Source organism: Astyanax mexicanus, chromosome 3, assembly GCF_023375975.1.
Source record: "Astyanax mexicanus isolate ESR-SI-001 chromosome 3, AstMex3_surface, whole genome shotgun sequence".
NCBI classification, from domain to species: domain Eukaryota; kingdom Metazoa; phylum Chordata; class Actinopteri; order Characiformes; family Acestrorhamphidae; genus Astyanax; species Astyanax mexicanus.
The window spans coordinates 40,480,261-40,495,160 of NC_064410.1; the positions used below are offsets into that span (position 1 = coordinate 40,480,261).

The 14,900-nt window shown below is 40.7% G+C and overlaps 1 protein-coding gene across 1 annotated transcript in view; it reads left to right on the plus strand.

Annotated features, from left to right (window-relative positions):
• The first annotated feature begins 1,957 nt into the window (after positions 1-1,957).
• Positions 1,958-14,900, plus strand: part of thsd7aa (thrombospondin, type I, domain containing 7Aa) — a 180,485-nt gene continuing 167,542 nt past the window's right edge. The window contains exon 1 of the mRNA XM_007249379.4: positions 1,958-2,588. Within this exon, the coding sequence (XP_007249441.3) occupies positions 2,444-2,588 (145 nt within the window). The 5' untranslated portion in view covers positions 1,958-2,443. The remainder of the gene's footprint in view (positions 2,589-14,900) is intronic.

Here is a 14,900-nt window from a genome sequence, read left to right on the forward strand (position 1 = left end):
GAAGTGGGAAAGTGAGTGTCTGTTAAAAACAGTGAGTTGTAAAAAAAGAGAAAGTGAGAAGTGTGAACATGTGTGTCTGTGTGTTTGAGAGAGGGGGAGAGTGAGAGAGTAAAATAAGTGTAGGGAGCATGTGATGGAAGCATCTGAGTGTGTGTGTGTGTGTGTGTGTGTGAGAGAGAGAGAGAGAGAGAGAGAGAGAGACACAGACAGATGATGGAAAAGAGAGACACATGGAGCGAGCAAAGCCTGTGAGCAAGAAAGTGGGAAAGCAACTGAGTGTATGTGAGAGTGAGAGAAAGACAGAAAGAGAGAGAGAGAGTGGGAAAACAAAACAATTGTGATTGTGTGTGAGAACGAGATGGAGAAAGATGGTGTAAAGAGCAAGACAGAGAGGAAAGTGAAAGAAGAAAAAAGTGGGAGAGAAAGTGGGAAAGTGACTGATAGAGATGTTGAAAAAAAAGGGAGTGAGAAGTGTGAACATGTGTCTGTGTTTAAAAGAGGGGGAGAGTGAGAGAGAAAAAGATCAGAGAGCGTGTGATAGAAGCGTGTGTGTGTGTGTGTGTGTGTGTTTGTGTGTGTGTGTGTGTGAGAGAGAGAGCGAGAGAGAGAGCGAGAGAGAGAGCGAGAGAGAGAGCAAGAGAGAGAGAGCGAGAGAGAGAGCGAGAGAGAGAGGAGAGACAGGAGAGACAGGAGGGAGAGAGTGATGGAGAGAGAGAGAGGAGAGAGATACAGAGTGAGCAAAGACTGAGCAAGAAAGTGCAAAAGCATCTGATTGTATGTGAGAGTGAGTGAAAGACAGAAAGAGGGAGAGAGTGGGAAAACAGGAAAAAATGTGTGAGAACAAGATGAAGAAATGTGTGTCTGTGTGTTTGAAAGAGGGGAAGAGTTAGAGAGAAAAAGAACAGAGACTGTATGATAGAAATGTGTGTGTGTGTGTGTGTGAGAGTGAGATAGTGAGATAGTGAGAGAGAGAGAGAGATACAGAGAGTGAGCAAAGACTGGGCAAGAAAGTGGGAAAGCAGCTGAGTGTATGTGAGAGTAAGAGAGACAGAAAGAGGGAGAGAGTGGGAAAATAAAAAAAAATGGTGTGAGAGAGAGAGATGGAAAAAGATGGTGGTAAAAAGCAAGATAGAGAGAGGGAAGTGAAAGAAAGAAAAGAGTGGGAGAGAGAAAAGTGGGAAAGTAAGTGTCTGTAGGAAAGACAGAAATGTTGAAAAATAGAGTGAGAAGTGTAAATATATGTGCCTGTGTGTTTGAGAGGGGGAGAGTGAGAGAGAACAAGTATAGACAGTGTGTGATAAAAGCATCTGAGTGTGTGTGTTTGTGTGAGAGAGAGAAAGAGAGATGATGGAAAAGAGAGACAGAGACAAAGTGGGAAAGCAAATGAGCGTATGTGAGAGTGAGAGAAAGACAGAAAGGGAGAGAATGGGAAAACAGAAAAAAATGTGTGAGAGAGACAGATGGAGAAAGATGATGATGAAGAGCAAGATAGAGAGAGGAAAGTGAAAGAAAGAAAAGAGTGGGAGAGAGAAAGCGGGAAAGTGACGGAGTCTATGTGAAAGAGATAAAAATAGAAAGAGAGAAAATGTGTGTGAGAGAAAGACAGAGAGAGCGAGCAAAAAGAGGGTGATTAAATGTGGGAAAGTGACTGAGTATGTGAGAGTGATAGTGGGAGAGAGATTGACAAAGAAAGGAAAGAGAAAGAGATTGGGAGACAGAATATGGGAAAGTGACTAAGTGTGTGAGAAAGGGAGACACAAAGAGAGATAGTGGCAAACAGAAATGGTGGAAAAAGTGGAAAAAATTAGTGTTTATGAGAGAGTGAAAAAGAGAGAGATGCGCACAGTCCGAATGAAAAAGCAGGAAAGCCACTGTGTGCTAGATAGAGGAAGAGGAAGGGAGAGGGAGGGAGGGAGAAAGAGAGAGAGAGGGAGCGAGAGTGGGAGGTGCTGCATCAGCTTCAGTGCAGGCGGGACGCTGCAGCCGCTCCAGCAGCAGCAGCAGCAGCAGCCTGAGCTGAGCCGAACTGAGAGAGATCTATTGTTCCTCTTACTCCCCCCTCCTTTTCCCCACTCAGCCCCCCTTCTGCTGTACTGGTCCCAGCAAAGCCGGCCATACAGAGACGGAGGCGAGACGGAGCAAGAGGACAGAAGAGCAGAAGAGAAAAGGAGAGAGAGAGGGATAGAGCCCGGAGAGTGGATTTACTCTGTGCTGGAGGAAACCACGTAGACACGTGTGTCAGAGAGAGGAGAGAGAGAGAGCGAGGGGGCAAGTGAGGGACAATAGCAGGCTCCTCTGCTCCTTTCGTGTGGAGTCTGTATGCATGTGAGAGTGTGTGTTCCTGTGTGAGTGTGTGTGTGTGTGTGCTGCTGCTGCGCATCGGACTCTGTCGGAGCAGACCTACTACCTGCACTGTGTGGATCTAAGCACTCGTGCTGAAGCCATGAGGCTGCCGGCCGGTGGGGCTGCTGCAGGACCACGGCCAGCTGCCCGGATCTTCAGGGTCGCTCTGCTGTTTATGTGGCTGTTGGACGTGCAGGCGCAGACACTGACCAACGGCAACAAACCCACCTATATCTGGGAGACAGGTACGGCTTTCTACTGTTCGTTTTTGAAAATTGGTTGGAATCCCACCTCTCAGAGTGTGCACAGAGTTGGACGCCTGCATGCTGCTGCTACTACTGCTGCTGTTTAATGGGATTGCACACTGGAGCAAATGGAAAAGAGCATGGGTTTATTTAAGCTGTTCCTTCTGCATGAAACCAGTTAACTTTGTTATTACTGCTACTACATTATGCTTAGATATTAAGTATTTATTGGGGGGTCTTACCTTCAGACTAATAATGAACGTATGGGATATATAACTGGGAAAAGATATTTACTGGCATTCACTGTAAAAGAATAAAAGAGAAGCTCCTCATTGTAAATCCTACTACAGAACTAAAGCTATAAACTAAAGAAAGTGAGCTAGGTTAAATGGGTTTGTAGGTAAGGAAGTAGGTTAAAAACCCACTAGTTTGCTCAGGCAAGGGGATTAGCCCCCCTGCTGTACCCCTGGAAATGAAAAGCATGGTTGCTGTCTTGCTGTCTGTCCACAAGAAACTTGATCCTGAATGAATGCTTTATCATAATAGTGCTCGTGGATATCAGCCCAGTATGAATGAATAATTGAAGCCATATAAAAAGAAAAAAAAAGCATCACAGCATCGTTCTCCATGAAGCTGAGAGGGAGGTGGTGGGGGTGGTCCTGATAATGGGGATAGTCCCATGTGTCCGGTTGGGCTAATAAAACGATAAGGTAGACATAGTATAGTATATAATTCTATTCTATTCTAACAGTACATTTCTAGCTTTTAACTTATTTTATTATGGAAAACACTTTAGTTCTTTTCCTGTAACTGTGGACAGATGCAAAGGGGGGTGGTTGGTGGGGACAGCACCGTCTGTTTTGGGTGGTGCCTCCCTCTCTCCCTCTCCCCCTATCCCTCCATCCCTCCCTGCTGCCCTCTCCCCCACTAGCTTTCTCTCTTTTCACACTCTTTCTGCAGTCGATTTGAGATAACCCCACATCCTCAAGAGGGGGCAGTGACTTACTCAGGCATGGGACAAGGCGCTGATGTGTGGGGGAATGGAACGGAGGGGTTCGCTGGAGAGTGCAAGACTGATTTGGATGCACTCTGGTGGGAAAGCGGCCAGCATGAACTGGGGTGGCTGCTCTGATCAACCTGGGCGATCGATGGGTCATTTGCCTGCTGTCTCAGCGAGGAATGGGTGTAGAAAGAGCTGATCAATGGCCTGGAAGCAATGGGACCACTGGTGTCCAGCACAGGGAGATCAATGCACAGCTTTATAGTCGGACAGGAGCGAGATACTGTGGAATCAATGGAGGGATCCTTGCTGCTCTGTGGCCTGACCCAGATGGGGTTGGATCAATGCGAGTGGGAGCTCCATTGCAGTCCTTCTGGACCTGGCTTATCGCTGCTGATCAATGGGTCGATCTGGTTGATTCCGTATCTAGTTATAGATTTATTTAAGAACTGTACTTTACAGTTATGTGTATAAAAAAAATAACATTTTGTATCTCTGTTAAAGAGAGTTTAGAAGTAGATGGTGTGTTATCTGTAAGGTATGGGAAATGTAGGCATCAGCATGACTGCTACCACTGGGTAATGGTCTCATACAGTGTCAGAAACCACATAAACAAGTCTATCTGAGATTATTTCACAACTTGATGCAGTTTAAAGATCATGGTTCTTTGCATTGTTGTATGGAACAATGCAAATTATACCTAAAAGCATTGATCTGGTATACAAAAAATATTTTGCCTGTTTAAATCATGTTTTATGTTGAGAAACCAGCATCCTTTTAGCTGAGTGCTCATAAAAGAGTGCCTTATGTCCTATTTAGAGTTGACCAGTTATGACTGAGAATTATCTCTAATCACTCATCCAATGTACAAAACAAAAAATTATATTTCACGACTCTTGTTGAGTAGTTGGTGTAGCGTAGTAAAATGCTCTTAACTCAACATTTACCTACCTATGTAACATGATAACTTGAGATAAAGCTAATTTATATGTAATTTCCTTATGAAAATGGCCATGTCCTTTTCAAAGCTTCATGGCCTACATAATTCTTACATGTCTTTGGGCTGGCATGAATTTTAAGCAGTCCATTTTGTCAACGTAGTCAAATGTTTCAGACAAACATAGTGAAAACATGGGAGCAAGGCTATAAAAGGCTCAGTCTGTTTTCATATCCGTATTTAAATGTAAATGTATTAAAGTGTAACTTCAAACCTAAGAACCATTTTTTTTAATGATTAAATTTTATGATTTAAACCATTTGAACCCCTCCCCTTTAGCACAAAGTTGTCATAATCTTAATTGCTGAGGTATAAGCCTCCATTGCCTATTAGCTGTGCTATTGTTGTGTCTCCTGTGTAAAACTGCCAAAGCACATTCATACCACCAAACAGGTTTTTGCTGCTAGCTTTCATTTGGGGTAAGAGGAAATTAATTACATTTCAGTTTAATGTTTAGCCAAACTAATGAATTAAATCTATTATCATTTTTTGAGCCATTAATCTGAAGCTACCTGCTGTTTTTCTCTGTTTTTCCAGTTTTAGTGCTGTGTTGTGAGATGTGCGGTAGTCGGTGATGCATCATTATTTCTCCAGGCAGCTGTTTTCATTGTTAAATAAAAGCGGCTAGGGAAGCCAAAGCTGTGTCCAATGATACGACTATGCCTCTCTCCTTCTCTCTCTTTAGAGCTCTTTAGAGTAGTTCATCCGAGTGCAGGAGATTAAGGAGAGGGAGATGGGCCGAACAGATTGGCCGGAGCAAGCTAACCTACATACAAACCAACCCTGATTCTGTTTACACAAACAAATGCATGCGCTCACACACATGCACAGAGTGTGTGATGTGCTGTATATCATGTAAAACTGTGCTGGGCAGGCCAGTATCATCCTTAGTGCTTCTGTTAAAATGGACCTATTTATGCTCTGTCCACACATGTGTTCTTCTGTAGCAGCTTTACAGGACATTGGCAGCAGTCCCATTCAGCCTAATGAGAAAATGTGTGTGTGTGCAGTGGGGGTGGCAGGTCACGCTGTTGTAACAGATAAGGTCTAGTTCTGATTAGCTGCAATGACAGAGATCAAGCATAAAGCATATCATTCTACACTGGACACAGTTCTACGCTATCCAATGTCCAAATTAATCTGGACACCCCTTTCAGCTACTGTAAGTTGCACATATTGCTGATGTAAATGCAAACACAGCTTATCTAGTATGTGTGGAAAAGTCTTGAGTTTAAAATAGGAATAAAATGGGATAAAAAGCACTAGCGCATTGAGCTGTGGAGCAGTGGAGCTGGATGAATAGATTGTCCAACATCCTGGCATTACTAATGCTCAGTTGTTGATAAAGACAAAATAAAGTAAAAATCCTTTCTTTGAGAGTAGGGGCAGTAACTCCAACAAAGGCAGCATACATTATTTTTAATACCCTTGTTTTCAGAAGAAACAATGAAAGAGCAAGTGTCTCAACAGCTTTGTCTGTAGAAATTTAGCCAGAAGAAGACCTACACAAATCTGTCTGATGGGAACAAATTCATATATACAGCTCTGAAAACTGAAGTGAGACTACTTCAGTTTCTGAATCAGTTTCTCTGATTTTGATATTTATAGTTATATATTTGAGTACAATTAACATTGTCGTTTTATTCTATAAACTACAGACAACATTTCAGAAATTAATTTAGAGCATTTATTTGCAGAAAATGAGAAATGGCTGAAATAACAAAAAAACAAAAAGTCTTACACACTGCTTTTGGATGACTACGCTGCTTCTGGTGCAAAAAATTCAAGCAGTTCAGCTTGTTTTGATGGCTTGTAATCATCCATTTTGTCTTGATTATTTTGTCTTGGTTTTTAATTTGGATGTTTTTATTTGGATTTTTTTCCAGAGCTGTATTTACATTTATTTGAATGTGGTCTCACAAGTCAATCAGCTGTTTGTTGTCAAAGAGTCTGTCTGCTGTCAACTTTGATAGAAAAGGGCCACATGCAAGGCACACAAAATAACTAATCACAGGCCCCTGTTTAGTGTAAAGGCAGAAAGCTTTCGAATGGAGCTTCAAGCAAATCAAACTCAAATGTACTAAATCAATTGACAAACAGTGTTGGGATATAGCGACAGTATTACTTTAAAAAGCTCATTGCATGCAGAGTGGTCTACTCTAAGCAAAAGTGGATTCATACTGAATATTAACGGTGCCCTTTAGATGACCTAGTTCTGCTCAAAAATGTTAGATTATGTGTTACAATTTCCAACCAGATTATAGTTAGGGTTAGGATTAATCTTAGGTTTAGGGTTAATGTTAGGGTAATGATTAGATTTAGGCTTAGATTTGGTAGAAAGTATTATGTTTCATTTAAAAGTTTAGTTGTATGTAATTGAATGTTAAACAGTATAGGACAATATTAAAGCATCTACTGTGGACCATCAAAACAGAGTTCTACCAAAATGTGTTTCCTGTCAGACTGCATGGAAATATGTATTTGTGTTCTGTTTTCCAAAAAACAAAGCTCCACCAATCCCCCGCTGTATCATTTCTGCATGACTCACAGATTTACTGAAAAAATAGTGTCTTAATAACACGTCATGTTGACTTGCGTATCTCACAGCATATCTAGTATAAACCATGTTTTGGGACAAAGCCTAGTAAGGCGTGTGGGGGTTTCCTATAGGGACTCATTAGGGACCAAATTAGGTTTTTGATGAAGGTACAATAAATTTTGTGGCTGTGACAAATAAGCCTGGCTGTTTACTGCAGCAGAGGCTGCTGCTGTTCACTGCTGTGTAGAGGTGCAATATGAGTAGCTGGGGGGAGAATTCCCATTTCCCCCTGGAGACTGTAGGCTGTGTGTGATGTGAAGAAGGGGGTGGGGGAGCAGTGATGGGTGTGTTCCTGCACGGTGCTTCATCCCTGAGCATGTCTTCTGATGCTTTGATTCAGAATTCTTTTTTCCAAATTAGTTGGAACTAACTTTTTAACATTCATATGCAAAGTATACGGGTTCAAGATGTCAGAGACGTGAATGGGGGAAAGGAATGAAGCACAGTCTTTGATGATATTCATAGATTAATTAGTTTTTAATCGTATATTCAGAGCTTTCAGTTTTCTTCAAATTTTGTACTTTAGATGCTACACCTCCTGTCTATGCTTGTGTTGAGTTGCCACCACATATTTGTAGAGGTCAACCCTGGGCCAATAGTGCAGCCCTCTAATTTGCATGATTACCCAAGTACGTATAATGCTATACTGTTTTACATAAAAAAAGAATAAGAAATGTGTTTATTTTTAAAAAGTTAGAAAGTTTCAGTTTACAGCGAAAAGTGACTGATCTCTATACTAGGTTGTAATATATACAATATTGCAAAGTGTCTTATGACACTTCAAGACTCATTATAGAACCTTTCATTCACATGATCATTTATCTCTGGGCGCCTGTTGTATGTTTTGCTGTCTCTGCAGTAAAGCGATGAAGAATTAAAAGAGCAAATGCTATTCAGGTAGAAAATTACAGTAAATTATGTTTATGGAAAAAGTAATCAAGTCTGTTATTGGATAAATGGATGAATCAGACCTTAGATGGGGCCCAAAAACCCCAGCCTGACCCATTATGAGCCCAAAGAAAAATAATAAAAAACGTTTTCTTTAACACGACCCAACAGGGCCGGGAAAAGTGGTGAGCAACCACAAGATAGCAATGTAGCTTCTTATATTTGAATATACCATTGTACCTTAAATCGGTCACTTCAGTGACATAAATGCAGTGTCAAAATTGCTGTCCAGTAAGGGGGCAATTGTTGTTAAGCCTTACTTACATACTGCTGCAGGAAACCCTGACATCAGTCTAAGATGCATGTATTGAACCATTTTTTTCCTCTTTCAGCTACACTGTGTCATATATTTTCCGTAAGCTCCTCATTATTTAGCCATCATGTTACTCGTCACATAAGCTATTGTGTTCTCTGAGCTGTTCTTGGTGCTCATTTGTTTGGTCTGCTGCCATGACAAACGCGCTCTAATTGGTCAGTCTGATTTTATTGAGTTTGAAAAATGTATGCAGCGTCATGGTTCGTTAAGTAAAAACAGTAGAAAGTGAGCAGGTCAAAACTTTGGTAGGCTCTTGTTTTTTTTTTTTTTTTTGTTGATGTTTTGTTTTGTCCAGTCATAGGATAAAGTGAGAATCAATTCAAGGGAAATCTGTACTGGAGTGGAGGCTAACGAGTGGAGGCTAACGAGTGGAGGCTAACGAGTGGAGGCTAACGAGTGGAGGCTAACGAGTGGAGGCTAACGAGTGGAGGCTAACGAGTGGAGGCTAACGAGTGGAGGCTAACGAGTGGAGGCTAACAAGGAATTGTTGGCTTCTATTTGATTAGTTTTCTTTTCAGTAAACAACATGTGGTGATAAAAATGTTATATTTTCATTTTATATTCCAGTGGTTAGAAAGGATTTTTTGACCGTGTCAGTCTACATCAGGGGTGCCCTAATTCATTTCAGGAGGGCCGATTTCCCTGCCCAAACACACCTACCAGACCTGCTAATTAACTGCTGAGTTGAACTTGGCGTGTTTGAACAGTGAAACTGCGCTGGACTAAGACCCTCCAGGACCAAAGCTAGCAGAAATCCGTTTGATCTATATTTCAGGACCTGTGGGCCATGCTTGTGTTCACAGTCACTGAAACTCTTTGCTCATGCATACCCACGTGCACACACACAGACATGACACACTGATCTTAATCGACAGGGCCGGGCTCTTTTATCAATCTGCATTGTGTTCAGTGATGAGCTTGGCGGCACCCTTCCCCCTCCATCCGCCCCACTCATCCGGCCTTTTATTTGTTTTTTTACAGTTCTCCTGGGCCGGGCATGGCCTGGCCTGACCTGCCCCCTACTCTAACGTCTGCTGAAGCTCCAAATAGAACACTCTGCTTTCCTCCTCCCCATCATTTGTTCCTCCCTTTAACCTCTCCCCCTCTCCACTCAAGACTTTTTTTTTGCCAGTTTGACCCCTGACTCTTTAGTTTGAAGGGTCTCTGGAGGTCATTTGCAGGGTGTTGGAGCAGGTGGAAGTTAGCGTCAGCGCTAGTAGGCCTCCGATCAAGCTCTTAATTTATACATCTTCCCTTGGCCAGGCTTCAGTGGCGCAGTGGCCAGCAGAGACCAACACAACAAACAAAGCATTGCTGTTAGGCCTTGAAGAAGACAGGCACAGACTGTAGACAGCCCCGTCTGCAAAAAAAAGAAAAAAAAAAAAAGGCCAGGATTGGTGAACATCGAGAAAGGAACATATGGATGAACTCAAAGCACAGCTGAGCTTTTTCTGTAGGGTAATTATAATCAGCCTCCAGGTTGGATTGTGCCGTGGAGGCAGAGAGAGAAAGAAAGAGAGAGAGAGAGAGAGAGAGAGAGACGGGCTTAATGGAGAAGGATGAAATGAGTTGGGTATTTCTTTGGATTCATCATGTGCCAAATTGGCACAGATAGTTTAGGTGTTTCACTCTCAGGCACACTCCAGCTGTTCCCAGCAGCATGGCGCATAGGTGGCATTTGCTCAAGGTTGAAACACTTCAAGTAAGCATGTTCTTTAAGATAATAGATATTTTTAACTGCTTTTATAAACTCCTTTTATCTCCCAAGCGCTCACTTCTTTGTTTATCTCTAGAAATTTCAGACTCTGCATTGCTCTTTTGGAACTGGTGTCAGAGTTGTTTTTAGACAAGCTTAAGATTTAGCATTTCAAAATGTCTAAATGAGCCTTTAAAAAGCTGTGTCATGATCAGACTGTCCTTTGGGGCCCAGACTGTCCATCACAGTGCACCTGTGCCAACTGATGAGAATTAACATAGCTTTTACAGGCTATTATAGAGGAGTGGTGAAACGTGGTGCGAGGATAACACCAGTTTATAATTTTATAGTTTATATATATGCAGTATTTCAAGCAATACAAATTAAAATAATGTATATCAAGCTGTTATTGGAGGAGGAGCTTAATACATCATTGTTTACTCAAAAAACCCTTATGTTCCTCTTTTTCACAATTTGATTATTCACTGATTTATTTTCTGACTTTTCCATCTCATTCTTTTTTAAATTTTAGACTTTTTTATTTGTATTTTCATAGTATGTAAAAACTTGGTGGATGGAAAACCCACCCTGTCTCTTGCTCTTTATCTATTTTGCAGGGATGCCAAAAAATAAAAAAAAAAACACTTCAGTGTTCTGATGAGTAATGAAAATAATAATTTATACCTGTGTTCTCCATGATGTGGTCAAATTTTGCTTGTTAGAATAATTTGTACCAAACAATGAATGTTTTCGATAATGTGATTAAGTTTAAGTTTTATTATGTTTTTTCTTTGAAAAGCAAGATAAAAATATTTTTTGATTATTTATGCAGTGGGAAAAAGTGATAAAATCTGTGAAAAGTCTCAGAAAACCTGTAAAAAACATCTTCTGTATTTAGTATTTGGCCTTCAGCCAAATGTTTCTGTCAAATATTTTAATTTCGGTGCATCCTTACTATTTCTGTCTTCTTCCCCCTGGCATTCTCCTGAGCTGTCTCCTTTTGTCATTCTTGCCTTCTTTCTTTGTGTCTTTCTGCCACCATCTCTTTTTTTCTCCCCTCTTTCTTACTTTCACTATCTCTTTCTTTCTTTCTCTTGCTTTCCCATCTGCTCCTCTCACATCTGCATCTGTCCGCTCCTTCTTTGTCCTTCTCTCTTCTACTGAGGAGCGAGGAATCGTCCTTGATCAGTATTCAGGATGGCCAAAAGGATGACAAAAGATGGGCTGACAGTGTGATTTGTTCCGCTTGCCCTGTCTCCTCCTGTTCCCCCTTTTTCTTCACACATACACTTTCACTGAAGTGTGTATGCCTCATTAGGTTGCTAAGAATGGACTGTTATTGGAGTGCACTGTGTGTTTGAGTGTGTGTGTGTGTTCGTGTTGGATATGAAGCATGGATGTGATGCATTAATTAACTGGACGTATTTTGTGCTTCAGGGTCGTTTAGTCCTGGTTGTGTGCCTGGTCTCACAACCCTGCGGTTGAACATTAGCATCTTTATCTCATCAAAACCTCAAAAATATTTGATTAAAGTGTTTGAAGAATAAGGACAGAATTTTGTCTCTGTCATGCCAAAAACTAAATACAATTTAAAAATGTTTCTAAAACACCTAATTTACCTCAGCATAGTGCTGAGTGATTTTTTTCATTATTAATTCGGTTCATTTCGAATGACAGTTTTAATGCTATTTTCAAAATGAAGTAATCATGATTTTACATCTTTACATAGACATTTTATCTTCTTAATCTAAAATATCCGAAAACGCTCTCTCTTAAGTTGTACTCTTAATGTGCTGTATTAGTCTGTTTAAAATTATATATAGAATGTATACCTAAAGGAACGTCCCTCGTTGATCAAGCAGAATAAACACTTTTAACCCCACTAACCAGACATCACTCTCAAGAGTACCATTACTCAACCCATTGTGGAGAGTATCTTAACATTAAGTTCTTTTGGGATAGCTTGGGAAATCTGTTGCCATTGTGATAAGTGTGTGACGGGTGAAGAAATTAACCTTGGAATTAACCCCTGAGTGCTCTGGCTAACTTCTGTCAGCAAGGTAGGAACACTTGCACTAACCCAATGACACCAGTAACCAGATTAGTGTGGCGAAAGCCTGCCAACGCCCCTGATCCCCCTTCTCTTCCTCTTCCTCTTGCTCACGTTCCTGCAGTAGGCTTAACCGCTCAGAAACGTGCAGGGGGATTTCACTAATCGCTCTAAACTGCTTTAAACCAACACCTGAAAAATCTAGCCCCGCTTTCTCCCCGAGGGAACCCACGCCGTGCCCTAGACAGCAGGTCTGCAGACAGGTGGGCACACTAACAATGAACAATGGCTTAACACATAGCATACAATCAGACAAACAAGCACACACTCTCCACTGATTTGATAAAAGTGGGGATGGTGTAGAAAAGTGTCTGTTTTTCTCTCTTTCTCACTCTCTAATGCTCTCTTACTGTCTCTCCGTAACACACACACATGCACACACACACACAGAAACTGACTGCTTGTCTCTGAGGGGCTGAGAGGTGCAGTGCCATGCTTTATTGGATCCTGAGATGTATGAAGAGTTATAAATAGCAGGTAGGCTGCAGCATGCAGCAGCTGAGCTCTGCTGCCAAATCCTCTCCGCAGCTGCTAATGGGAGACAGTGGAGTGGAGAAGCTGCCAGAATCGAGCGCACAAGAAGTGGGTGTGAAAAGATGGCTAGTTGGGCCTGTTTTTTTTTTTTCTTTCTTTCTTATTTTCTTTCTTTTTTCCCCTTTTTTTGTTTGTGGGGGACTGCACATATCTGCAGGTCTCTGTCTGGTAAACAGTAGATGGTAAGAAGAGCTTGCCATCATATTGCTCACAATGAGCCACCTGCAGCTTTTAGCACGGACAGCACACAATTGGCACGCCTGCACAAACTGAATAACACCCACAGCCTCCAGACACATCTGTAAAATGTCCAGGTAGAATCACATTTTCACACATAAACACAAACATTTGCAGGTTAGAACTGCTCACCTCGTACAGAGTCGCTGTCAGAACATCATTATTTCTAACATTTTTCACTTTTTGATGTAATGTGACATATGTATTCCTTAAAAAGTTTAGGATGATTAATGTAACAACATAAAAACTTGACCATTTCTATTGATTTCCATTCCATTTTTTTTAGTTTTTTAGGAAGGTTTTAATGAACTGAAGAACAAAAGGTGTGTTACAATAATATGTGGGCAGAATATGTAATAATAAAAGATTAATTCTACATAGACTGATTTAGATGTATGTAATATTATCAGTGTACTCGTTCTCTAACATTGTAACATTGAAATATTTATCTGATCAGCACAGTGATTTATCAGTCTACTCATGCTTTAATAGAACTTGGTAACAGTGAGATAAATAGTACAAACATCTTTTAATAACCTAATCTCTCAGCAATATTTTTTCTTTGTTTTTATTTTTGATATGCTAAAAGCATAATCCAAAAGAACTAATTATATTGTTTGTGTCACAAGTTACTTCTGCACAAAATACAGTACTGTTTTAAACAGTACTGTTCATGTGTTGAATAGTAACACACATTCTTATTAGTAAGAATTAGCACATCAGTGTCAGTGTGCCACGTCTGACCGTGGTACCTGCTACTTTATAGGTCAGGGGGTATTCTGTACCAGGAATACCTTTCCCCTCTATGGGGAGAAGTGTATGCAGGGATTCCCTTGCTTGCTTAATCACTGTCTGGCTAATTAGCTAACAGTGATCCACCACCTTTCTTCTTAGGCCCTGACACCATGAGTCAGGCAGCTGGGACTGGAGTAGTGTTGGACCCATCCGAGGTGTCTGAAAAGATTAACCTTTAGCCAGCCATATGTGTTTGTGTCCAGTCAGCTAACACCTTGTTAAAGTTTTTTCAAAGACGATTACTCTTTACTTTGTTCTCAAGGTGTGAGGAATAATCCTTGTGTGTATGTAATCCTGGGTTAGGGGCAGTGGGAAACCCTCCAGGCATACTGTACAGAGTTTCCAGTATTTATTAGTAACAAGTTATTTTTTGTTTAGTAGAGTCATTGTAATCTTTTTCCCCAGTGCTAGTGGCCGTTCTGTTGCTCATATAATACTTAATTGCTTCAGTCGCTTTATACTGGTTATAAACTGCTGTCTGGGCACATTGACAGATCATGTAACAACATAATTAGAACAGTGTTGTTTTTAATAAAGAAAATCACTGTAAAGCTACGTATGTTTGATCATAGTTAGACATTTTTGGCTTAGAACGGAAGTCAACCATGGATATAGGAGTACAGTTTTTAAACAGGACACCCTTTTATTTCAGAAGCCATTTTATTTAGACAATCACCATATTTTGTTTCTAAAATAAAAGGCTGTCCTGTGACTTTTGACTCACCCTGTATTTTCGTATTATTTTATGCTTAAGATTTGAATTTGCAAGTATAAAACTCTACAGAGAGGTCTTTTAATTTGAAATTGCAGATAAAAGGAAATAGAGACATGATTATGCCCTGACCTATCTTTCTATCTCTATGTTCTCAACCAGAGGGAGAAATGCATATATAAGACAGATAAGATAAGGAGAGATAAGAATATTCTGGAATGAGCTAGCTAATGTTAAGTTAGATTAAATTCAATATTATAATAATTGTGGTGGTAAGCATGGTAAGCTGCTAATTCAATTTGTGTGAGGAGACTGGAAAAATGAACTTGAACCTTCCGTTTACTTCCTCTTTCTACAAACATTCTATG